Source organism: Panthera leo, chromosome F3 (genome assembly GCF_018350215.1).
Source record: "Panthera leo isolate Ple1 chromosome F3, P.leo_Ple1_pat1.1, whole genome shotgun sequence".
Taxonomy (NCBI): Eukaryota; Metazoa; Chordata; class Mammalia; order Carnivora; family Felidae; genus Panthera; species Panthera leo.
Genome location: NC_056696.1, coordinates 3,421,234 through 3,446,906, shown reverse-complemented (window position 1 = coordinate 3,446,906; position 25,673 = coordinate 3,421,234). Strand labels below are relative to the sequence as shown.

At 64.2% G+C, this 25,673-nt stretch overlaps 1 protein-coding gene across 1 annotated transcript in view; it reads right to left on the bottom strand.

Moving 5' to 3' along the window:
- Positions 1–288: 288 nt before the first annotated feature.
- COQ8A (coenzyme Q8A) overlaps positions 289–25,673 on the bottom strand; it is a 40,182-nt gene continuing 14,797 nt past the window's right edge. Inside the window, exons 2-15 of the mRNA XM_042925273.1 lie at positions 20,373–20,557; positions 17,699–18,103; positions 17,382–17,448; positions 6,920–6,994; positions 4,057–4,179; positions 3,574–3,659; positions 3,336–3,476; positions 2,911–2,992; positions 2,720–2,813; positions 2,442–2,583; positions 2,180–2,287; positions 2,006–2,071; positions 1,656–1,742; positions 289–1,248 (exon numbers count right to left, since the gene is read on the bottom strand). Of these exons, the coding sequence (XP_042781207.1) occupies positions 964–1,248; positions 1,656–1,742; positions 2,006–2,071; positions 2,180–2,287; positions 2,442–2,583; positions 2,720–2,813; positions 2,911–2,992; positions 3,336–3,476; positions 3,574–3,659; positions 4,057–4,179; positions 6,920–6,994; positions 17,382–17,448; positions 17,699–18,103; positions 20,373–20,549 (1,938 nt within the window). The 5' untranslated portion in view covers positions 20,550–20,557 and the 3' untranslated portion in view covers positions 289–963. The remainder of the gene's footprint in view (positions 1,249–1,655; positions 1,743–2,005; positions 2,072–2,179; positions 2,288–2,441; positions 2,584–2,719; positions 2,814–2,910; positions 2,993–3,335; positions 3,477–3,573; positions 3,660–4,056; positions 4,180–6,919; positions 6,995–17,381; positions 17,449–17,698; positions 18,104–20,372; positions 20,558–25,673) is intronic.

The following is a 25,673-nucleotide window of genomic DNA, read 5'->3' as shown; positions in this document are numbered from 1 at the left end:
GGTCCCGACTGTTGTGGGTGTAACGGCCGCCTCGTCACAGAGGCAGGTGTGCGGCAGGTGGGAGCCAGGCTCGGCCAACTTTCCGTAAGAGGCCCGGAGACCCAGGCCGCGCAGGCCCTGCCGGTAGGCGTCTCCGGAGTAGCTGCGGCCCTTCCGTGGGTGGCCAGGGTGAGGGGGACACCCGGCTGCCTCCCCTCTCTTCCCGCGCTGAACGCAGACAGAGCTTTCCGGGGCATGACACTGACCCTGACCCTCTCCCAGCGGAAGGACGAACACCACAGTGCTGGGATGGTGAGTTTCGGTGTTCTTTTTAATATTGAAACAAATCTGACAATTACAAGAATTGTACAAAAATTAACAGCCTGTAACGACCCCCCAGCTCTAAGCAGGTGTCATCTGCACCTCCGTCTCCTCCACAAAAGCCCTGGGGCCTGGAGGGGGGAGGGGGGCCCCCACACCAACACCCCACACAGAGACGAGGGCGGGGTCACTCCCACCGTCGCGGGCCGCGTCAGTTCTGCGGAAACTTCCACGCGTCGGGAGTATACAGACCAGCCAGAGAGCGGGCAGGGCCTGCTCAGAGCACAGGCTGGAGGGAAGGGCAGAAAACACAAATCTCATTCTAGAAGCGCACACACGAGCCTCAGGCTTCACGGTCAGTAAAAATCCAGGGGCTTCTCGGTATTTCCGGCGGCAGAGGTTCCCAGGGAACGCGCTCACCTTCCGGCGAACATTCCATCAGGAACATCCCCGGGTCCGAAAGGGAAAAAAGCAGAGAAGGCCGCCTTATCTTTACCTGCTTCAGAGGTTCCACACGCACGCGCAGACCGGCGGCGCGGCCGGGCCTCGCGGGCAGTCCTGCGCGGCTGGCCCCGCGCCCTCTTAGCGGTCAGAACCGCCTAGAAGCGGCGGCCTCTCCGGAGCCGCCCGCGTGGACGCCCCAGTCCCCCCCGCCTCACCCCGCTACTGCTCGGCCTGCCGCCGGCGGTAGTTGCTGTAGGCCTCCTCGAACATGGCCTTGCAGGGGAAGCGGGCCTTGAGCTTGGAGCAGATGAGGAAGGAGCCCCCCATCTTCCTGTGCAGGGAGTAGGTCTCCTCGGGGGGCGGGACGAGGCGGTGCTTCAGCATGATGGGGATCAGGTTGTGGATCTTCTCGGTGGTGCTCTGCGTGCCGAAGTCAAAGGGCCCCTCCGAGGCGAAGGCCTCCCCCAGGATCAGGATGGCGTCCAGATGGGCGTCCTCCATGGCCTGGGGGGGGAAGGGGAAGGGTGAGCGGCGTCGGCGCCCCGAGCATCCCACACAGCGTTCTGAAGGGGCGGGCAGGGGCGGGTTAACGCGATGAGCGAGTGGTGACCGGGCCCGAACTCCCAACACGTGCCACTCGCGCCCTCAGCGCCGGTGCCCGGCCGCCCGACCTCCCCACGCGCCAGGAGAGGAAGGGGCCGCCGTGCCGCCCGCCCGCGCTCCCCCGGCCCCGCTCCAGGTCTACGCGGGCCCATCCTGCCTGGGCCAGGCCGGCCTGGAGCGCAGGGCGGGAGGAGAGGGCGCCGCCGCCTCTCCCTCCATCCGGTTGTAAGTCGAGGTTGGGCTTCAAAGGGAAGAGCGTCCCGCCCCCCCCTCCCCACGCACAGGCCTCCGGGCCCTGCGGGGCTCACCTTGACCTCGTAGCCTGTGAGGAACTTCATCTCTATGGATTTCTTCAGCACCGCCTCCCTGTCCCTGTCGGCGGCTGCCCTGATGATCTGGGGGGACGCACACCAGGGACCGACAGCGGCTCCTGAGGAGGCGTTCCCGGGGCCAGGGACCCCCAACCGCCCGCCCCCCTCCTTGTCCCCCTCACCGTCCTCCCAAGTCCCCCGCCTGTGAGTCCAGCGGGCCTTGTCCTCACCCACCGCCACCCGACCCTGTCGGTGTCCCCCACCCCCTAGGAGCTTCCAAGCATCCTAGGCCAAGACCGGCCCCGCCCCCCAGCCCTGCCCCAGGCCCCGCCCCCGGCCCCGTCTACCTGAATGTAGAGGTCAGTGAAGGATCGGTCAAATTCCCGAGTTGCCCCAAAGTCCAGAAGGGCCACCTGGGGGACGGGCGATAGCGGGGGAGGTTCGCCCCGGTGGAGAGGGGGCCAAGACCCCCCCCCCCCGGTCCCCGAGGCCCCTCCCCAGCGGAGCTCCGGGGGGCTCACCTTGTGCTGCTGAGGGTCATAGAAGAAGTTGGACCAGTTGGGGTCCGTCTGCATGAAGTGGAACTCGAACAGCTCCCGCAGGCACAGGACCAGGATGTTGTAGCAGATCTGGGGGCGGGCGGGCGGGTCACGGCGGCCCCTTCTCCATCCTCCACCCGCCCCGCCCTCTGCTGCGCAAGGGCCCCTGACTCCAGGTGTGCCAGGCATGGGGACACGGCGGCACCCCCCCATCCCCTTTGTCCCAAGGCCCGGCCGGACACACCTCGTTCCGGATCTCCTGGCTCAGCCCCTCCGCCTGGTCCAGGGGGAAACCGGACACCAGCTCCGTGGTCAGCACGTGGGGGCTACAGAGCTCGTCCACGATCTCAGGCACGTAGAAGAAGGGGTGGTCCTTCAGCAGCTCCCTGCAGGGGTGGGGACGGTGGGGGAGTCACACCCCGGCCACAGAGTCTCACCCCCTCACCCCAGGCCCTGACCACAGCCATCACCCATCAGCCCCTCTGTCTGCCCCCCCCCCCCCCCCCCGGCCTCCCGCTGCACCTGAACTTGCGGGCACAGGCCGCCTCCCGCTGGTAGTCACACTCCAGGGCCAGCTCCCGCCTCAGCACATCGATCAGGTGCTCGGGGAACAGGCCTGGGCAGGGAGGAGGGGGTCAGCGCGGGCTGGGGGCTCCTCTTGGGTCCCCAGAGCCCATCCTGAACGCCTGCCCTTGACCCACGGCCAGTCTGACCTTCAGGAAGCATGTTGCTCATGTTCAGCACGGCCATGAGGTTGTTGACGTCACTGTTGATGCTCTGGGCCACGCCCGGGTACTGAGGGGGGAGAGAGGGGGTCCCCGGGCAGACAGGGCGGCCGCCGGCCTGCTGGCTTCCCGGCCGAGCCCCGCCCAGACCCCGCCCCAGGCGGAGGGACAGCTCAGACCCCGCGATGCTGCCAGGACCACCGGGTCCCATCACGACCTGGTCCTCCACCGCCCGCCTCCCCGCCCCACTCCCCCCGCCCCCAACCGAGCCTGCAGGGAGGCCGGTGTCCCTCCACAAATCCTTCCCTTCCCAGAGAGGGGGCGCCCGGGGGGGCGGATGCGTAGCGAGCGGAGACCCCGACGCCGCAGCCCCCCACCCCCACCCGGGCACGGGCGCACACGCGGGTGCCCACCTGGATCTTCATGGCCACCTCGCGGCCGCCCTTCATGCGAGCCAGGTGCACCTGCCCGATGGACGCGGCCGCGAAGGGCCGCTCCTCAAAGTACTCCAGCTTGTCCCGCCAGCCAGGGCCCAGGTCACCGTTGAGGGTCTTCTGGCGGGAGGAGAGAGGCGGGGAGGGGCCGTGAGCGCAGCCTGCCCTGACAGGCGCCCCCGCCCCCCGCCCGCGCCCCCGGCACCGCCCGCCTCACCATCATCTGCTTCAGCGGCATGAAGTCCGCGCTCTGCCTCACCCGCTCGAAGATCTTGGCCAGATGGGGGTTGATGAAAGCGTCGTCTGGAAGGCACCCGAGAGAGCAGAGCAGGGGGCCGGCCGCTCAGGGAAGGAGCCCGGCGAGGGGGGGGGGGGGGGGGGGGCGGGGGGGGGTGCGGCACGGCAGCCACCTCAGGGGCCCCGGCTGCGCCCGGGGAAGGCGACCGGGACGCCGCTCTGCCCTGCACGCAGCGGGAGCCGGGCTCGGAGGCCACAGGGCACGGGCCGAGGCCGAGCGGCGGCTCCCGCCTGGCACGCAGGCCCGAGGCTGTAGACGGAGGCTCCGGAGGGGACGTGGGGACGCCGGCCAGGCCGCGCACCCTCCCCGGGCCCCCTCCTTCCACTCCCCCCCCCCAGGGCCCCTCCCAGCGGGGCCGAACTCCCGCCCCCCACCCCCCCCCACCCCGCAGGGCCCACTCACCCTGGATGCTCAGCATCTGGCCCAGCTTGAGCGCCGCCCCGCGCACCTTGCACAGCGTGCGGACGATGCGCTCCGCGTTCGCCTCGGACAGGAAGGGGCTGGAGTCCAGCACGGCCTTCTTCCCTGCGGGCCGGAGGCGGGTCAGCACGCGGCGCCCGGCCCCCTCTCGGGGCGTCTGCGGGCCTCACCCCGCCCGGGAGGGGCACGGGCCCGGGGAGCTGCTGGGGGCGGCCGTCGGGCGGCCGCGGGGGCCCGAGCGCGACCCAGCCCACGGCCCCTGGGCCCCACGCCTCAGGGACGTCTCCGTCCTCCCGGTGAAAACAGGGACGGGACGCTTCAGGACGCGGAGCTTTCGAGAGCGGCGCGGAGAGACCCGGCACAGAGCCCGACGCGGGGCCTCGGTCCTCCCGGCGGGTCCCCGACACCGGCACCGCGATTTCAACCCAACCCTCGGGACCCCCTGCCCGATGCTGTGGAAACTTCCCCAGGCCTGACCCCAGCCCCCTCTCAACACACACGCACGCACGCACCACCCACTCGCGCACACATGCACGCACCAGACGCGCACGTGCACACTCGTACACACTGGCACACCCATGTGCACGCACATGCACGTGTGCTCGCACACACGCACCAGACACGCACGTGTGCACGCACATGCACGCGCGCACTCGCACAGGCACACACCACACACCCGCACTCATGCACACGTGCGCACACATGCGTGTGCACACTCGCACAATGCACTCACAGGGGCACACCGCACACACGCTAAGCCCCTCCCTCCCTACCAGTCCCCGGTCCGGACAGGAGCACCACGGAAGAGCACAGTCAAGTGCAGGGATGGGGATGGGAATGGGGTGGGGGGGCCAGGCACCAGGAGGGAGGACCTGGGGATCCAGGCGAGGAGGACTAGTCACTGTTCCTCCCCCCATGAAGGTCACAGCACCCCTGGGGTCACTGTGAGGCCGGCTGGCTGCAGCGAGGGCGCAGCCCCCCCAGGGAGAGGAGCGCAAGGTCCAGGACAGCACACGGCTGGCCGGTATCTACCTCCCCCTCTGGCCACAGAGGCCCCCGACGGGCGGTAACCCTGGGGGTGAAGACCACCTTTGTCCGGAACGACCAGGGGCGTAGGGTGCAGGGCGAGGATTCGGGCCACGGGGAGGCCAAGGGACGGCGGCGGGGCGCTCCGACCTCAGCGCCCTCGCCCCAACCTCGGCACAGCCCTGCCTAGATACGAGTCTGCGCCGGTCCCGAGGCGGGGAGAGGCCCGGGCAGGGGGCGGGCTCTGCACCTGCCGCCCCCACCCCCAGCTCCTCCAGTCCCGGGTCATCTGCTGCTCTCCCTGCCCGGTGCCCCGTGAGCTGCTCAGATCTGCCCCCAAGGCCGCACGCACCGTGCCTGGCACTTTCCTCGGCCTGCGCCGCCAGGGGCCCGGCCCGGCGCGCCCCGAAGAGGGAACAGGAGAGGCGGCCGGCACACCGCTGCCCTGGGGGCCGTGTCCAGCCTGGCCTCTGACAGCCTGGGGGTGGGGGGACACAGGGACCGAGGGCCCGGGACACAGAGTTTCCAGACGAGAAGTCCCAGAGAGAACCCACGAATCCGCTGGCACCCGAGGTCGGCTGCACGAGGCTCACTCCCGGGGCCCCAGACAGCAAGACCTGCCCCCAGAGCTGGGCCGAGAAGGGCCCCCAGATCACCCCCTGCCCTGGGCAGCCAGCGGAGGGCCAGCGTGGAGGGAATGGCGGCCCCTCTACGTGCCCTCTGCCCTCCCCGGCCCCCGGGCACGGCGGGAGGAAGCACGCTGGAGAAAGGGCCGCAGCCCCAGTGGGCAGCAGGCGAACGTGCCCTCCCGGCACACAGTAGGGCTCCAGAGACGTGGGGACCGTGCGGGGCCCTCTCGGGCCTTTCAGGCAGCCCTCCCCACAGTCTGCACTCCTGCCCGGGCAGGGCTCATTCTGACAGCAGCCTGGGGAAGCCAGGCCATGGCAGGTGTGGCCCCCACTCAGGAGAGGCCCTCCAGGGGGCGGACCGGGCCCCGCCGGTCAGCACCCTCCAGGCCACAGGTCTGGCCCCGGGCCCACCGTGGCCCGAGCCCGGCGAGCGCCCCCGATCCTCAGCCAGGGTCACCACTTCCCTGGCGAAGGTCGCCTCTTCTCTGCTTGGACGAGGTGGGATGAGAGCAGCCAGTTTCCAGCGGGACGGGCTTCGTGCCTGGAGAACACGGGCTTCTCGTTCCAGAGAAAGCCGGGCTTTTCCTAAAGTGTCTCAGCACCGACACTAAAAATACCCCCGCTAAGCCCTCCGTTCTCCGGCCCCTTCCAAGGACACTCCGTGTGTCCCGTGCACCCCGCTCTCAGGAGCCCGTGGGGGCGGGCCAGTGCCCTCTCCCCAGGAGGCCCTTGTCCCCACAAGGGGTCTTGCAGGTGGAGAGGGGCCGTCCAGACCGGGACAATGCGCGTGGTGACCTGGCCTCACTGACCTCACAGAGGAATCATGAGACAGAAGGTCTCAGGCCAGAGAAGAGGCCACTTCGGGTCTCCGGGGGGGGGGGGGGGGGGGGGGGGGAACCAAGGGCCCTGAGGGGTCTGTTCCTCCAGCACCGACGTCCCTCACCCACAGCCAAATGGGGAGTCCTGGGCGCCCGACCCGGCCAGACCACTGGGTGCCAACGGCCCCACAGAGTCTGGGAGGGCCGGGCAGGTGCAGAGACACAACCTCGGCCACCACTGACACAGAACCCAGGACCTGAGGCATCCCTGGAGGCCAATTCTCCAGGCACATGGGGGGTGGGTGCAGCTGGGGACTGACAGGCCCACCTCCCGGGGCCCACCCTGCCCTCCCGGCCAAGGGCCCAGCTCACCTGGAGGGTCCCCTGGGCGGAGGCTCTTCTTGGCCACCTCGGCCAGCGCCCCGAAGCCTAGACCCACGGCCAGACCTGCAAGGAGAAGGGCGCTGGGTGCTGGCACGGGGGCCACCCACCACCCTTCCGTCCACGAGGCCCAGAGCAGCCCCACGGTCACCCGCCTCCGCTCCGACCCTCGCTAACCGCCAGACGATGCAGAAAGGGAGAAAAAAGGTAGGAGACACACATCTGCTATTTTCAGAGGTTTGGCTCAAGGAAGCTCCATCCAGCTGGACCCCCATCACCCTTGCTAGCCTGCAGGCTCCCCGCGCACAGACCCTAAGAAAGCGCCCAAGCAGGAAGGGTTTCCGGCACGAATGGAATACACGCCAGGAACGGTCCGTGGGCCGAGGACATCCTGGCCACACGGGGCACCCCTTGGAACGCGGCCGCTCGCTCCGGCGTGACCCGGCGTCACAGTTCTCTAGAACTCTCGCAACTGGAAGAAAAGCCCTCCCTGCGGTGATATGAAGCAGCCATCGGCGGGCGTCAGAGCGCCTGCAAAGGCAAAGTGTCCCTAATCCGAGCCGTGGAGACTCACAGGACCGCGGGCCCGGCAGGTGCAGACGGTGGTCTGAGGACAGCGGGGGACCAGACGATTTCTAATCTAAAAATGTTTCAGAATCATCCACGTCAAAGTTCATTAATACGTCTTTCATCCAGAGACCAGAAGTGCCTGATCCCGACCGTCCAAGAAAGGCCCACGGAACCCAACAGGTGCCACTGAGGCCACACAGAAAGCCCAGGGGCGGGCCAGGGCTGAGGTGGGGGCGCACGTTAGCGGAGAGAAAGACGACACGCCTGAGCCCACTGACCCCACAGAAGGGACAGCAGAGACCCAGGGATGACACCGGACAGGCCCCGAGACCCGTGGGGCTGGGAAACAGTGGGGCAGCAGCCCCCACGCCCAGCGGGTGGTTTAGTGAGCCAGGAACCCAGCAGAAGCATCTGCGTTCTCCGAGCTTCTACAACGATTACGTATTCGTGTTACAAAAAATGTTATTCTACTGAAAATTTTATTTAACGAGAAACAGTTAAGTGCAGACATAAACAATTTTTTTTTATTTTTTTTTAACGTTTTATTTATTTTTGAGACAGGGAGAGACAGAGCATGAACAGGGGAGGGTCAGAGAGAGGGAGACACAGAATCTGAAACAGGCTCCAGGCTCTGAGCTGTCAGCACAGAGCCCGATGCGGGGCTCGAACTCATTTAGATCAAAAGAAGGTAACCCAACCCTACAACGTCTCTGGTGACACACATCTTCCCCACCGGCAGGCCGGTGGGCAGCCTCCCTCCGCCAGCCAGAAGCGGGGCTCCTGCCCCACAGGTCGTGGCCGGGACTCACCGGTCCACCAAGAGCGGGCGCTCCCAGCAGGGCCAGGCGCCAGCAACGCTCCCGTGTTCGCCACGCTCACTTCTCCCATTCAAAACGGCTAGACCGGTGCCGTCCCGAGAAATACAATGCCAGCCACGTGTCTAATGTTAAATTTTCCGGGGTGCCTCGGTGGCTCAGTCAGTTGAACGTCTGACTTCGGCTCGGGTCATGGTCTCTCCGTCATTGAGTTCGAGCCCCGCGTCGGGCTCTGCGCTGACAGCTCGGAGCCTGAAGCCTGCTTGGGACTCTGTGTCTGCCTGTCTCTCTGCCCCTCCCCTGCTCATGCTCTGTCTCTGTCTCTGAAAAATGCATAAACCTTAACAAAAACATTTAAATTTTCTAGTAGCCACCTTACAAAAGGCAAAAAGAAGCATGTGAAGTGAACGTGCGTCCTCTATGTTAACATAAAACAGCCAACGTATGGTCATTTCTACAAGTGCTCTTACAGACGAAAATTGCTAGAGGTATTTCAGGGTTTTGTTTTGCTTTTGTACAGAGCTCGCAAACTCCAGAGTCCAGGCCGGACAGGATAGGCCACGCTCTGGAGGCCACGGGAAGAAGCCAGTCACCCGCGAACAGCCCCCTGGGCCCTCTCAGGATGTCCTGGTGCCAGGACACGGGCGCTAGGGCCCGTTTTCCCGCCAACCAGCTCCGGACGGCACTGGGCACAGAGCCGAGGGCAGCCAGGGTGCCAATTAAACATTAACTCTCCTGCTGCCCGCCCACCTCACCCCTCCCAACACATTATCTGACTCCGCAAAGGAAGTGATAACAAGCAAGGTTAACCTTCAAACTATAGTGACTTTCACCAAGGTCTCTCTGCATCTAGATTTTTCTCTGCCGAGATCAAGTCCAAAGTCAAGCCCACAAAAGAGGCAGATGTCTTCAAAGGTTAACCAGCCTGGCCGGTGCTTGCAGAGGTGCTCCCCCCTCGCCCACACCCGGTCAAACTCTTGGCGGCCATCTCTCCACCCCCGGGCAGGGCCAGAGCACGTTCCACAAAGACGGCCTTAGACTTGCCCCGCGCCGGCCGGAGGTGCTGCCACGGCCCTGACCTTGGCCTCAGGAGCTCCTGCTCCAGCGAACCAAGAATAAACCGGCCCCCCCGCACCCCCACACGGGCTCAGGCGATGCCCGGAGTCGCACCGACCGGGAGGCACAAGGCTGGCCAGGCTCTTCCTTCCCCCAGAACCGGGTGGAGGCAAACGGGGGAGGACAGCCCCTCCACCTCCGACGCCCGGAGCCCCGCTAAGCCAGCTCACAGCCTGCGTCACCCCTGACCTCAGTCCGCACCCCCCCCCCCCCCGCCGTGCTCCAGCCCACACGGCCACAGGCAGCTGTGGAACTGCTCTCAGCCCCGCATTGGCGACAGGGGCCTCCATCCTCGCCTGCGAGCAGGCGCCAGGCCTTCCGAGACAGTTGCTAGTGGTTCTGTCGTGAACAGAGGTTCTGCCGTCAAGCGCGGGGGAGGACGGCAGGGTCCTCCCCAGAGACGGGAGAGCGCTGGGCCGGCTTCCCAGGCCCCCAGTCCGGGCCTGTCCCCGCCAGGTCCCTCCGGAGGTCATCGCGGCCACCGGGCCGCTGTCCAGCCATCAGAGGTTAAGAAAAGGAAAAACAAAACACCCTCCGGCCAACAGCCTGGTGAGGGTGCCCCGAGCAGGAAGAGGAAGCAAACGTTCCTTGGGGCTCTGGCTTCACCCGCCAGCAGCCCCGGGTGTGTTCACAGAGCCGGCTCGCAGGGGTTCCTGCGCAGGGGCCGTGGGCAGAGCGGTCTGCGGACAACAGACCGTGTGCCGGGCTGCTCTGAGCCTTGCTTCTGTAACCCTAACGGTCCTTCTGATCTTAGGAGACAAAGCTACGCGTGGAGGAGGCAGGGGCTCCGAGGGGACCCTGAACCCTGGGGAGTCCCGGCCGCCCTCTCCGCCATCACTTGCGCCCTCCACCCTGCCTGGCCCGGGGTGGGCGGCAGGGAGGAGCGGAGTCCCCTGGACAGGGTGCCCCCAGGCTGTCAGGAGCTGCCTCCCCCCCATGCCCAGCACCGGCCCGGCCGTGGACACAGGGGCTGGTCACAGGTCCCCGGGCTCAGATCGCCGTGTGCGCAGCGGGGCCTCCCCTGCTCAGGTCCCTGCAACGTCACGAATGCGCACGTGGCCCCGGGGACCCAGGCGCTGTGGCCCCACTTGTCATCAGAACTGGAGATGACAGTAAGTGCCCTCACCGTCCTCACAGAGCTCCTGAGGGGCAAGACAGACACACGCACCCCTGGTAACGCACCCCCCGAAAAGCAGAAACCACGGCCCATAACCCCCGCTGAGTGGGCACCAGATGGGCGCCGGCTTCAGAGGACAAGCAGGAATGTGCTCCCAGGACTCGGGCGGCCAAGCTGGCGTCACCACGTGCCCCGCCCCCCACGAGCAAAGTCAGCCTTGCACGCGGCCCATTGGCCCCGGGACCAGACCTCCACGACCTCAGTCACCATCGAGTGCCCCGTCAATGGAGGTTTGTCAGGGGAGGCCCCAACTTCAGACAGGTGAGCCGGGCGCATCGCGCCAGGGGGCCAGGCACGCAGGGCTGCCGCATAAGGCCCAAAGCCCCCACCCCACCGTCCCATCCCCTGACCCCCACCCCTGCCACAGGGCCCATGGCATCGCCACTGCGGCCAGGTTCTGGCTCCTGGCCCAGGCCACGGGACCCCCCCCCCCCCCCGTCTATCACCGAACTTGTCCCTCTGCCTTCTCCCCTTCCTCTTGGGAGCATGTCCTTTGTACATTATTAAAATCTCCTTTAAAAAAAGATAAAGTGAAAACAGTTGGTGGGAGGGTCTTTTGTTTTAAACGTGCTTACTTAACAAAATCAGAAAACAACCAAATATGCCCGTTCCCGCAACGTGTGTTTGTTCACCAGCAGGAGGGGACACAGGAGCTCGCTCTCCAGAGCGCGCCGGGCCCGCGTCCCCATGTGTCAGAACCATAGCAGCCGTCGCTTCGCTCTTCTGCCCGAGCGACCTTCTCGTCCAACAGACAGGACACTCTCTCGTGGCCGCACCTCTCTTTTTTCAGTATGTTGTTTTCTGACTGACACGCGGCCCAGTGTTCTAACGGCAAGAGAGTCCTGCAACCAATAGCAGAAACACGTGTGGACAAGGGGAATCACGTGGCAACTGAAGCACGAGGGACAAACGGACACACGAGTCCCACGGTGCCCTCGACCCTTGACCCTTTTCCGTACCTCAAGACTTTTTTTTTTTCCTCTGCACCCAATGTGGGGGTCGAACTCACGACCCCAAGTTCAGGAGTCACCTCCACCGACCGAGCCAAGTGGGCGCCCATTACCTTCGTCTTAACAAACCCGATGAAGCCTCGCGAACTGTTCTTTAAAGCAAGTATTTATCTGGGACTCGCAGTTCCTTAACCTTTTACCTTCTAAAAATGGAAGGCTTCCCCAGGGTCCCTTCCGGCTGCTCCTGGCTCCTGCCCCACTGTCTTGTCCTCACATCTGTTTTCTAGACCCTATTTCACAATCGCCTCCCCACGTCCCCCTTATTTCTTCCTGCTGCTTCGCGTTTTGTCCCCTCCGAGTGTCCTGTCACCTCGGTGCCCTCCCCGCCTCTGCCTGGCGGCGCCTGGGAGGTCCTGGCAAGGCCCGCGGCCGCCACGACACCGTGAGGCGTTCGGCCGGGCGGCCGGGATCAGCTCCTCGGCACCTGCTCCGTCTGCTCCGATCTTCCGTCCCACTCACCCGACGGCCGCGGCGGGGACCGGAAGACAAGTCCCCTCGAGCCCAAACTGGAAAGGAGACGGTGGGAAGGACGGGACAGAGTGCAAGAGCCACGCGTGGCGAAGCCTGACACACCCAACACGCATGTGACGAGAGCCCCCAGGAGGGGAGCAAGGGCGGAAACGGGGCCGAAGCAGTGCCCGAAGAAATGACCAGAATCCCCAACACTGACCGGCACGCCGAGCCGCAGATGGAAGCGTCCCCACCCCAGTCATCGCCAGGCCCCTACTTCGCGGGGCCCCCCGGACTCCTCTGCCGCCGGCAGGCACCCCACGAGGTCGGGCCCCAGCCGACCACCAGGGGCTCCGCGTCAGGAGAGCGGCGCGCAGGTGGCCGGGCGGAGGCGGCGGCGGGGGAGCTGCGGCTACACCAGCGCAGGGGCGGCGTCTCTGTGTAAGTCGTTCACACACGCCTGGGTTCGGATTCCGGTCCGTGGCCCCGCCCCACGGCCCCCAACCCTGCACGTGTCTGTGCAGCAGGGCAGGCCACACACCCAGGGGCCTCCGGAGGAGGGGGAGGCGGCGGCGTTCACCTTGGAGAACTCCGCCCTGGGCCCGGATCCCGTCCAGGTCACCGACCCCAGCGGTGTGTCCCGCGCGGCAGCGAGCGGCGCCCAGAGGAAAGAACACGTGGAGGCGGGCGACCCCCGTGCCCAGGAAGAGAGGCTCCTGCCGGGGCATCAGCCACGTGGCAGCCTGGTGTCCCCTGAAGGCCCCACAGGCCCCCGGCTCACAGGGACAGCCAGCCTCCTTTTGGGAGGAGGAAGAAGAGGCCCACGGCCCTGCCCGGCTCCCAGGTCGGAGCCACAGTGGGGGAGGGCGAGCCTTCTGTGACCCCCAAGTTCCGAGGAGTGGGTGGCAGCGGGCAGAGTGGAGGAAGTGGGGGCAGGGTGGGTGGGGGGCCACCACTCCCTCCTCCCTCCTGGCAGGGTCGGGGAGGGAAGGGGAGGCAAATGAACCCCACCCAGGCTGTCCACGCGCTCGTGAGGGTCCAGGGTGGGGTGGGGGGGGGGATCGCTCCCCGTGTGCCCCCTGCGTCTCTACCCCCAGACCTCCAGTTTATGGAAGCGGCCAGGACAGGAGCTGTTCCCCGTTCAAAAGAGATACAGCAAGTTTTCCCAGGCCACAGTTAAACATCAGGCGTGAGACCAGACTCACGGGCCCAACCCATGAGCCACCACACTCTGGGGGGGGTGGGGGGGGTGGGGATTGGGTATGAGGCGGGGCCTCTCCACATCTGGTCTCCTCTGGCTCCTAAGCTGACTCCCTCCCCCTTCTGGGCCGCTGGAGCTTGATCTGTTCGCTCCCTTGGAAGACGGCACGATGGGCCCCCTTCCTCCTGGATGCCAGCTGCACCAGCGGCGTGCTGATGACGGGTCCTGTGCATTTTAACGTCTCGTGATATTGATATTCTGGTGTCATATTCTTGTGCATTTTACCCTGAGGGCCTCCTTTCTGCACTGCATTCTGAGCAATGTCAAGGGCGAGTGGGGGACAGCTCCGGGTCTGCCCAGCAGGAACACTTTGCTTTATCACCAGGGAGAACCACCGTTTCAAGGGCGTAGCCCATGCACCACCTCGGTTTTGCCAACTGGAGCCAGCGTCTCTGCCCCAGGATCCTCCCGGAGCCCCTGTGCCTTCCCTGCTCCGGGGGAGACTCAGATTTCACTCCGTGGCCCCATGACTTGATCTCTTTCTAGCGGATGATTGGAAACTGGGTCTGAACAGGAAAGGGCGGTACCAGAAGGTTAGCGAGGCCGCACCAGCTGACGCCAAATTAGCCCACATGTGTGATAAAGGACTCCTGCTCAGGCTTCTAATCCCGGGGCAGGGGACTCACTTTACATGCCAGATGGATCCTTTGGTGGGTTGGGCTGAGCCTCCCACGCACAGCAGGGGTGGGTGTGTGTTTAAAAAGATGAGTTGTTGGGCACCTGGGGGACTCGGTTAGTTGAGTATCTGACCTCAGCTCAGGTCATGATCTCGCAGTTTGTGAGTTCAAGCCCCTCATCGGGCTCTCTGCTATCAGCACAGAGCCTGCTTCGGACGCTCTGTCCCCCTCTCTCTGCCCCTCCCCTGCTCACGCTATCTCAAAAATAAACTTTTACAACATGAGTTGGTAAGGCTAGGTTTGAGAACACCCCCTCTGGACCCATCTTGAGCCGCCCAGGAATGGGTACATGAAGCAAAGGCTAAATTTCCTAACCTTTATAAATTCTGGGCTTTTCTCGTTGGCTTCCAGAGAGACCATGAGCCACGGCTCCCTTGTGGTGCCCAGAGCTGGCACTTTGCCCTGCGGCAGCACTGCCCGGGGCCATGGGAGCTAAAGGAGAAGAGAAGGTTTCACTTACAAGCCGTGAGATCACCACAAACCTACCCCACTGAGCTGGGACGGGGCAAATGCAGCAGAACGCATGGGGAGGGGGGTGATGTGTGTCTGATCCTGGGCTCCTGTCTCCCCATTCGCTGCCCCCCCCCCCCCCAGTTCCCATCTTTGTAGGACTTCACGAAAAGCTGACTGGGTGATCTCTAGGTGGCCTGGTTTGTGTATATATAATGTTTGCCTTTTCCATGTTCTCTTGGGGTTTTATTGTTGACAAACTTTTTGTACAGATAAAAATAGCCACAGCATCTCTGACAAATGTTCTGCACCAGGAAAAGAATCTGGAACATAGCTTGGTGACCCCTCTTGAAGTGTGGGAGGTCTTGAGCCACGCTTTCTCCTGTTCCCCTTCCCCTATTTACTATTTTGGGTCAGATCTCCTCTCCTAAAAACTTGACTCCTACCCTACCTCCTCTTCTATCCCCCTCCTTAAAAAAAACAAAAACAAAAACGAAAACAAAAAACCCGAGTTTATAGAAGGGAAAACCTAGGTCACAAGGAAGCAGGGCTGGAACTATAACCCAGATATTACAATGGCATAAAGCCCAGTTCTGACCCCAAATTCGGTATCTGAACCCATCTTTCCCATCATCACTCTTTACCAGGACCTACTGCCCACATCTTAGCCATGATACCCCAGAGCCGGCCTGGACCCAGGACGCCCACCCCCATCTCGGCATCGGAACGGCTGGCACAGCCCCTGCCCTCCACCTCCACTAGCTGAGCACCCGACCTTCTGGTCTATAGGAGTCCCCTTCCTTCATGTCCCCTTGTAAAACATTCCCACACCTGTCGGTCCACCTGTCGCCCCATGAGGGGAAGAAGGTTGGAAGTGCTTTCTAGAGAAACAAAGAAGAGGAGTGTTACTTCCATCTGGGCAGACAATGGCCCATCAGGAAACCACACACCTCACAACCCAGTGAGGAACACACACAAATAGGATGCTTGTACCTCTCGACAAAATGGCTTTTTGCAACGCGTACGGTTCTGAGAATCTCTGCCATTAATTCTGACGCTCTTCTATTCAATTCCATTCTACTTGTTTTTCAAATGTTGGGCCTGACCCACGAAGTTCACGTCACGCCCACTGAAGGGTCGAAACGCACAGCGTGAACGCGTCCCGGGGAGGGAGGAGGCCCAGAAGTCACCTCTGGAGCCAGAACGGCACGTTCCTCCCAGACCCGGCCCCTCTCTGCTGTCATCCTACCCCCTCGAAGCCCAAAACATGAGCTGCCGAGAGCTGGGCAACAACACGGGCCCCCCTGAATCACAGCCGTGGGCCAACCTCTGGCGCTCGGACACCCAGGATGGCTCCAGATCCCGGCGGCTGTCAGTGAGGGCTCCGGGGGCTTCTGATGGCACAAAGCACCTTCCGAGACCTGAACCTCACCTCACCTCAACCCAGGCTGCCTCTGGCCACCCGCCCCCCACCCACGGGGAGCCTCGCACCCGGTCTTACCGAGGCCGCCTCTCTGCCCTCCACCCAGGAGGGCCTGGCTTCGACCTCTTTCACCAGGCATTCGTGGCCTTCCATCACATTCTAATTTACCGCCACACCCTTCACTCTGACCACTTTTCCCCGAACAGACCCTCTACTACCCTCACCCCCAAAGACTCCCACGAGAGGATCACACATCTCTAAAACCCCTCAGTCAAAGGAAGCCTCTGTGGCGAGCCCCATCTGGAGCGGCAGGAAGGGGGCTCGAGAGAAAGACTACAGAGCGACCAGGGACAGATCGGGCCTCAGACTCGTGGGGAGAGACGAGGGGCCCCATTTAATACTTCGGTAGGAACAAACACTGCCCGCCCCGCCCCGACTAACAGCCTCTTACAACACAGGGGCCGCACCGGGTCTCCAGCGGAATAAGGACCGCCGGAGGCCCCCAGGGCAGGGACTCCCAAACTCACCCTGGTAGCGGCCCCCCAGAAGTCACATGCTCCGTGAAACACCGGTTGAACGCAAACCCACGAAAGGAAATAAAGCAATAACTCTGTCCTGAAAGTCAGACGATACTCTGCCAGATCCCCGAGCAGCTAAGGAGCAGCAAATGCCAAATTTTAAGACAGCAACGATGGAAGGAAAGCTTCCGCGGAGAAACTTCCATCCAGTGAAGGCGGCGGGCTCTGCGCGTTCGGAAGACAGCCAGCCAGTGTGAGAGCCCGCACGCGGGTCCACCTCCAGGAGCACGGAGCCAACCCCGAGGGAGAACTAGGACGGCATCTCCGGGACAAGAGGCAGCAGAGACAGAACAGCGTGGATGATGGACAGTCTCGGGAGGGAGACCCAGAAGCCCAGCAAAGCACGGAGCGAGCGGGGCACGGCTCAGACACACGGCAGCGAGCCCTCATCCGGGTCAGGAAGGAAGTACTGGAGATGACAGCACGGGGTCACAGAGCAGGTGCAAGCGCCATAACCTTTCACTGAAAGGCCGTCCCCTCGGCGCAGGTGTACCCGATGCAATACTACTCTCAGAGCTCCCGGCTCCACAGGCCTCACGACAGCACCCGCGACACCCGCAGGCACGGCGGGTCAGGGCAAACACCACTCTGCCGGGACTAACCAGCCCCGTGAGGAACCTCTCCTCGCCAGCCGCACCCCCCCCCCGCCCCCACTTGTGGAGGGGCTGAGTGGCAGATGCGGCAGATACCGTCCCCAGGCGTGGCCCGAGCAGCTCATGGCACAGCGGGGGCAGGGGGAATCCAGTCACTGGGTCATCCCCCGAGGGAAAGGGCCAGGAGCAGCTAATGCAGGAGCCGACGCCCTCCCCGGGACCCCTGTGGCCCCCACCGTCCTCCTCCTCCACGCAGGCCCCGCGGTGGCCCCGCTCAGCCGGGGCTGGCACGCCAGGGCAGGTGAGGTGGCACGGGGCACACGGCCACCTTACCTCCAAAGTTGGCCAGCCGCCCGATCCGTGTAACTGGCACCTTCCGCTCCCGAGCCCGCTCGCTGAGCTAGAGGGAGCAAGGAGAGAGACCTCACGGAACTGGCGATCGGGGACAGGACCCCCTTCGGGGCTTCACGCTGCCCCCCACCAGACCCCCTCCACCCCCGCAGGCAGCCGCTCCACCAAGAGGGGGCCTCTGTGCTCCTGGAGACTCCAGAGCACGACATCCAGGGGTGTCCCCGGAGGAGGGCCCGCCGCCGGCACCACCGTGGACGGCAGCCGCCCCAGCCCCATCCGAGGGCCCCTCTGGGACACACCATCTGCTTGTGGGGCTTGCTCTCGGGGCGAGCCTTGGCCTGCCGGGCCTTCTCGATGTCCTCGGCGGTGAGGCCCCCCATGGGGGACTGGTCCTGGTGGAAGAACCTTCGCCGAAGGCCTGTGGCAGAGAGTGGGTCTCTGGGGTCTCCAAAGAGCCTCCCGGTCACTGTGCCCAGAGGGGAGGCAACCTGGCCCGGGAGCCCGGCTTCCCTAAAGGGTCCGCTGGCAACGTAGGCAGGAGCTGGGCCCTCACTGCTGGCCTGGTCCCAGGGTGGAGGCGGCGACCGGTCAGGGGAGGAGGCCGCAGAGAAATCCGTGGGGGCCCCTGCAGTCTGAGGCCCAGAGAACTCTGCTTCCGGGTCATCGAAGCCCTCGGCATATGGCTCTTCACGTCGATCCTGACCCTGCAGGAAACAAAAGCGGAGTGAGAGGAGGAGGCCAGCCCAAGGCTCCCCTGTGTCACCCCCGCACAGGACAGTGCGCTCCGGGAAGCAGCCTCAGCCGGCTCCACAGGGGCGAGCCTCCCTGGCCCGGAAGCCCGGAGACACAGGCTCCGCTCCGCGGACCTGGGGGGGCAGGGAGTGGGCACACAGCCACCCAGCACCTGCCGGGCACCTTGCCTGTAAATCAGGGCTAAGGAGGGGCTCCCAGGGCTCTGGGGAGTGGGCCAGGCCAGCGGACGGGGAGAGCTCTGAGACGTAAAAGGCCAACCAAAGACTGGCGAGGGCCGTGCAAGGACGGCGTCCACCCGCCACACCCGGCCAGCATCTCGCCGCAGACGCGGCCATCACAAGTCGGCCTGGCCGTTCCTCTAAGAGGCTCTTGGCCTCTGTCCCCAGGACAGCGCTGGCCGCTGTCCCCAGGAGCTGTGGGTCCAGGGCAGGCAAGGAGGGAGGCGCCACGTTTTCCCCGCAGCGGTCACAGAGACTACGCTGCGGGCCCAGGTTCTTCCTACGTCAGAACCCTGAGTGACCTGGAAGGCCTCCTGACCCCTCCCTGCTACTTGCTCATCTGGAAACAGGGCTGCGCACAGTCACAGAGCTGTGTGGGCCACAGGCCGGGGAACAGCACGGGCTCCTGGGGGACGGCGCGGAGGGATGCCCCAAGGCCGCAGAGGTGGATGTGGGGCGCACAGGGTGCCTGCAGGTGCCGCCAAGCTGCACCTCGGCCTGCGGGACACAGAGGGGTCTGAGGACGGAAGCCGTGCCCTCGGGGAAGGAGAGAGACCGGCCATCACGCCGTCGCTCTCATTTCATAAATGGGAAACTGAGGCCGGGAGAACGGAACTGATCTGGTAAAGGCCCGGCGACCGGCCTGTGGCGGAGCGGGGATCGCTGGCCCCGCTGGCCACCCTGCCACCGCCAGACAGCACTTGTCAGTGCTGGGCAAGCCCGGTGGGGAGGGGGCGGGGCAGGCTCACGGGAGCCACGGCAGTGGGGCGTCCTCCTGCCGTAAGTGCCGTAACTCTCCCCCGAGTGTCTGCTCAGCGAGTAAGGTAACAATTCCCTTGAAGGACTAGAGGGTCAGGCATTTCTGGATTACCCGGCCCGCCAGCCCCCCCGAGGCAAGGGGACACCGACATCTGAGTTTTCGGGAAAGACCAGGAGCACGCTGAGGGCCATCACCTCGCTCGGTGTCCCCTCTGTGGTGGGACCGCCACACCTCCCCCACCCTACCCCCAGGGATGCCGCTGGAGGCTGGGAATCCTAAAGTCCCGACCAAAGCCCTGGGGGCTGTGACAGCCTCACAGCTTGGAGCAGCAGTGGCCTTTGTCCACAAGGCCAGACAACCACGCGACAGAGACGGACGGACGGAGGTGGCAGGGCGCCCCCTCTGCAGCCCAACTCCAGGCCCACACGGCCGTACACACCCGCCTCCCCATCCGCTCGGGCGCCAGGAACGTCTAGGTGCCCTGCAAGGTGCCGGCCCGGTGGACAGCGCTCTGCGGCCGCAAACCCTGGGGACGGTCGCCTGTCCCGCACGCGGTTTTGCCTGTGCCCCTGCACGAGAAAGGTCTCTGGGCTGGGCACACGGGACGGCAGGACGGTGAGGAGGAGGGGGGTGGGCTGTGCCCGCTGGCACCTGGGACGGAGCGGGCCCCCCGCACATGGAGGAGGGAAGCCCGGCCCGGCTGTGGCCCGGCTGGCGCGGTGGGAGGAGCCACGTGACAGCTCAACACTGCGGCACGACACACAGCTCCCCCCACTTCTTCACCAGAACCGACCCACCAAAAAAGCACTAACGAAAGTCGGGTAAACCAGGAGAGGGTGCTTGGTCTCATAAACTGCCTCCCTTAAGAAATCACTTTGTGACTTTTCTAATTTCCAAAATTAAAAAGGCCTCTGCCCAGCGTGTCCGGGAGGCCCAGGAACTGAACGCAGGCCTGGGGCGGAGGGGGGAGGGGGGGGCGGGCACTAGCGCGCCCCCTCAGGACGGGCCTGGGCCTGCGGGCCGGTGAATCAGGGTCTGACTAGAGTGTGCGGGCCACCGTCCCCGGGTGCTCTCCCCTCTCCGTGAAGCTTCCTGAGCTGCAACCACCTGGGGGCATGAGTCACGCAGGGAGCCCCCACCACACCCGGAAGGGCAGCCGGTCACCTGAGCCGGCCACCCCGCCACCCCCCCATCTCCCTGAGAGCTCCCAGCCACCCCAACCCCCCAGCCCCCCCCCCTTACCTGCACCTTGCCCAGGACCAGGCCGATCTGCTCCGCGGCAGTGGACTGCAGGGCCCTGGCCGCCAGGACCAGCTCCCCGCCGAGGCCCAGGTGCTGCAGGTGGGTTTCCACGGCCGCCTGGGCCAGCTTGGCAAGGCCTCTGACCAGCATGATGGCGTCCCCCAACACGGCAGTCATCCTCAGGGCTGGAAGAGAGCGGGCCGGTCGGGGGGTGCTCCACGCTGCCCCCAGGGTCACCCTCCCACAGGGCAACTCCACCCCGCACTCTGGCAGAGGCCACGGGGGGTTTGGTTCTTGCACGTGACACTCCACCCCCACCCCCGATCCAGGCTGCCGGAGGGGAGAGAGCGAGCGAGGGCCGGGGCTCGAGGCCGGCTCTGGGTGACCCCCGACCCCGCACTGGCCCGGCCCTGGGCAGAGTGAAAGGCTCTGTGGAGGCGGGGCTGGGGACCCCACAGCCACCCCGTGAGACGCAGAAGGCACGAAGGAGCCAAGTGACTTGCCCCACCGAGTGGCACCATTGGGACTTGAAGCCGGACACACAGATTCAGTCCAGTGCTCGGTCCTCTGGACCCACACGAGGCTGGGGAGGCAGCGTCCGCCCCCAAAGCGCCTCCCCGTAGGGCCCGGGGCGCCCGACCCAAGCCCTCAGGGGCTGCCCCCTCCCCACCCTCAGCCTGGACTCTTCACCAAGCCACGGCCTGCGGTCCAGGCCCCAGGGCGGTCCATCCAGGGGACCCTGAGAAGCAGGGCACAGCCAGTAAAGCGCACTGTGGGCGGGACTCCCGTGTGACACGGCCCCCTCATGTGGGCCCGCACTACTCTCCTTCCTCCACTCGGACACAGTGTAAAACGTGTTTAATGCTGGTCAGGGTCCCCGTCCCCGGTGGTGCTTCACAAGGGGCACGTGCTCTCGATCACCCGAGTACTTCTTAAAGCCTGGAGGGGCTGCGTGCCGGGGCAGGGGTAGGAGAGGGTCCTGGTAACACACTGGGGCTGAGGAAGAGCCACCAAGAGGAAAGGGGCAGCAGGGGGCCTCAGACAAGCAACCGAGGAGCACTCTGGCCCGGCCAGGAGGAGCTGGCACCAGCAAGGAGTCTCGGAGAGAAGATGGGAACCGGGAGAGGAGAGGCCAGGGGGCCCTGCTCGAACAAACACGAGGAGCTGGGAAGGGCCAGACGCACCGGTACGCGGGGCCGGGCGCACAGACGCCCGCGGGCTCTCCCAGGGAAGCGTGGACAGACGCCCACGGGCTCTCACAGGAGAGCACGGACAGGGAAGGTCGGGTGAGAGCACCCACCAGGGAGTCGGCCACGGCTCTGGGGCCTGGCGGCTGGCTGCCCCCCACCCCCGCGGGGAGTTCCGCAGGGACGCGCCTTCCCCTGAGCGTGGGAAGGCTACGGCTACGTGTATCTGGAAGGAGAACCGCAGTGACCGCCAGAGGAACCCACGAACGCACAGGAGCCTGGACCGCGGAGCTGCCCTGCTACCGCCTGCCCTCCTGCCACCTTCACGGACAGCAGCCGCCAGGCACCGGGCCGGGGGCTCTCCACACTCGGTCTCTTCCAATTCTTTGTCAACAACCCGGTGACACACGCATTACTGCCTATTTCACAGAGGAGAAAACCAAAGCCAGGGAAGTTAACTACCCTGCATGGTGTCCCGAGTGGTGGCCCTGGAGTCCGACCCTGGCCCTCCTCTGCTCTGTGCCCGCCACACCACACCGCCTCCCCAAACAGCCACCCTGCTGGCTCCAAGGCACCCTCTCAGGGACAGGGCCCTGCTCCAACACAAATGGGCTGCCTACACCCTCATCAAAGACAAGGAGGTTTCTGGAAGGTGACCACACCCTTGAGAGAGACAAAGGGGAGGGGCTAGCCGGGCCCATCATCTGCCACCATTTCACACCCCCGGCTCTGGTGGGATCCTGCTCTTTATGGGAACAAACAAGGGTGAGTCCCACAGACCAAATGTCCAGGCGTGGGGAGAGCTCACGTGGCCGGTGCTGGCTCTCAAACTGCCAGCCCCCTGGCCCCAGCCCCGACACACACGGCCACACCTGAGTCACCATCCCGTATGGGGGAGCCCCCAGTGAGAGGAAAAGTTTCCGAAGGAGAGTTAGGGACCCATAACGGTGGTTGGAGGCCAGGCCCGAGCCACATCTGTTCAGAAGGACCCCTGCGGGTGTCCCCAGGGAATCCACCGTACCCCACTGCCCCAAGGGCACCCCCAAACAGGCCTACACCTCGCTCACCTCCAGATAACCAAAGCAGAGCCTCCCACGGACAGAGACTCCGATGATTCCAAAACCTCACCTTGTCTGCTGATACCGTATCTTCCACAGACCCTCCTAAGACCTATTTAATTCAGACTTCATTTCCAGGCTGAAAATTACTTCCGCCTGATTCATCCAAGTCATAAGCACGAACGACAGCTTCTCTGGAGCAGAGCTGAGAAGTGATAGGGGGCAGGTCTGCCCTGCGCTGGCTGACTGGCCCACCGCACCGACGGAGGCTCAAACTGGAAAGGCCACGTCCAGCCTTGCGCGCTGCAGACACAGGCCTGGGGTCCCCTGGAGCCCGGTCCTCACGGCCCCCCCAAAGGGCCAGGACTGCACCGACTGCACAATGACGCATTAAAAACAATTCCTAAGGAAAAAATGTTACATAAATTGACCAAAAATGTTTAAATTCCCGCCTTTGGGAGGTAGGAGTAAGTAACCAGGGTCTCTTCCAGTATTTTCCTAACATTATTAGTCCCACACAACCTACCTTCAAAAAAGGAAAACAAAGTCATCTAGGAACAGTACACATTAGAAAGGACTGGCTGTGCCTTCTCCCGGTGCAAACGGCAGCGCCCTCGTCCCCAGGGCGGTCCCGATTGGCCAGCAGGCCCCATCGGGGTGGAGATACCACCACAGAGACACAAGCTTCCTGCTCGCCGTGGTGCAAAGCCTGCTTTTCTCAAGTCCACAGGCTCATCTGTGAGCAGATGCACAAGTGGATGCGGATTTCAAACACGCAGCCCAGGCCCGCGGCTGCTCTGACAAATATATTTACTTAACATGCAGGGGCTGCCCCCAACCCCCACCCTCCCGCCGCTCCCAAAGTGAGCCGGTCACACCCTACTCTACACCACGGAAGCTTTGCAGTGTCTACTCTCCACGGGCAGTGAGGAAAAAGAACGATCTTTCCAGAACTTTTCTCACCTTCTGGTTTTTAAAAAGTGGGTCTCATGGATCTCAGGCACCAGAATCCCAACGTGACTCAGAATTCAGGGACCCGGAATGTGCTGCAATCTCCCCCCCCACCCAACCTCAAGAACCAGCACAAGAACCAGCTACGCCAGGAGGCGTTTTCATCACGATAGTAAATAAAAGCAAAAGCCGCCAAACATGTTTAATACACCAATTAAGGCCTCATCTGCACCAGGATTCCATCTGCAAGTACGGGAGCCCTCAGCCCACCAGGCTCCGGAGGGGTTTCTGACTTCGCCCAGAAGGGACGTAGCAAGGAGCGGCCGGCTCTCTGCCTACCTGGCAGGTGCCCCAGAGGGCCTCTCCCCCGAGGAAGGGGCAGCCAAAGTGCCGGGTGGGCAGACGGAGGCAGCAGTGGCGGGGCGGGGCGGCACTCCCCTTCAGGGTGCCCGCTAGGGACCAGCGCCAGAACAAAAAGGCATTTAGTTCTCCATCGCACGTTCAGGAAGGTGTGCTCCCAGCGCTCTGGGCTAGTCCCTGCAGGCCCCAGGTGAGCCTGCCCTGCCCCGGGCGCTTACAGCCAGGTGCCGTGCAGGCACTCCCATGAGGGGCACAGAGACCAACTGAGGCTGACACACGAGGGTCGGGCGCGGAGGAGGCCGCTGACCAGCAGAGACGGTCCTAGGAGCAGGGACACGGGGTCCCAGCTCCGCCACGGCCGCTGACACTTGCTAATTCATCCCTCTTCAGTAGGAGACCCTTTTCTGGTCCCCACGTGCTAAACTAATTTAGCAAATTACAGGAAGTAAGTAGACTATTATCTAAAGAGAGAAGGAACACGAATAGACGCAGCTCAGCACCCCCAGGGACAGAGGCTGAAGAAACACAGGCAGTTTCCCTGAACCTGGGGCCCTCAAGCTCCGAGGATTCTCCTACCGACCCTTCACCCTCTGACCTTCCCCCGCGGCTTTTGGGACACTCGCTCATTCACGGTGGAGAACAGCCTCGGGTGTTCCCACACGTTCGCCGGGAATTGCCAGGGAGTGGGGGCCCTCGAATCCAGCCTCCAAAACTAAAGAACACCACAAGGCGATGCCTACCTGGCCAGACAGAACAAGACGCGCCAGCAGGGGAAAAGGTGAATCGAACAGGCGATCCCGACAGCCGTAAAGCAGACGAAGGCACGTTTCCACGCGGGACCTGCACGCGGGGATGTACTGTCGGGAGGGTCTCGTACACACCCCAAGCCCCCTCTCGGAGCCAGAACTCGCCATCTGTCACTCGTCTCTCCTCTCGAGGGGACAGCGGGCCGGAGACAGGGTGGGGGCTCCCCAAGCCAGTGCCGGACCCCTTCGGGGCTCTAAAGCGTGGCGTGAGCGGCACACACCCCCGCTGGCCTCAAACCGCCCTGAGCTGTCCCGAAGCCTCGGGGTGGCTGGTATGTGGACCCCAAAGTAAGCTGCACAGAAAGTGCTCTGTCTTGGGGAGTACGTGTGAAGCGGGTCCAACTGTCTGCCTCAGATGTCACCCTGTCACCCCCATGTCCCCGGAGATGAAGCCCAGCACATCCAAATCTGGGCTCCCCCCCACCCCACCCCCGCCGCCGGGCTGCCCATCCGCAGGAATTTGCCCACCCCCACACTTGTCTCCTACCATCCTCACCCCTCCCACCTCCCTGTCCGCTTCCCCCGGGGCAACTGCCCCCCCTCCCCGTGCCCAGCTGGCCCCACTGCCCTAGTCCCTGCCAGCTCCCACCCCCACAACCCCAGCTTCTCTTGCCTTGTTCCCTCCACTCACTGACCCAATGGGGTCAACCCAGTTCTCCCGCTGGCCTCAGCATGGGATGCGATGGAACTTTCTTCCTACCGCACTCAGCCCAAACATCACCTCTTCTAGGACGCCCTCCCCAGTGTGCCCTTCCCGCCCCCCACCCCTGCCTCCACCTCCGTCCTTCCCCATCAGTCCTAGTGGCAGTGACTGTCCCCTCCCCTAAGGGGCTGTCAGCCAGAGCAGGGCGAGGACCACCCCCGTCTTCCGCTTTCCTGGTCTGCAGCTCTGAGCTCCACAGAGTAGGCAGGTAATAAATATGTTAACGAGAATGACCT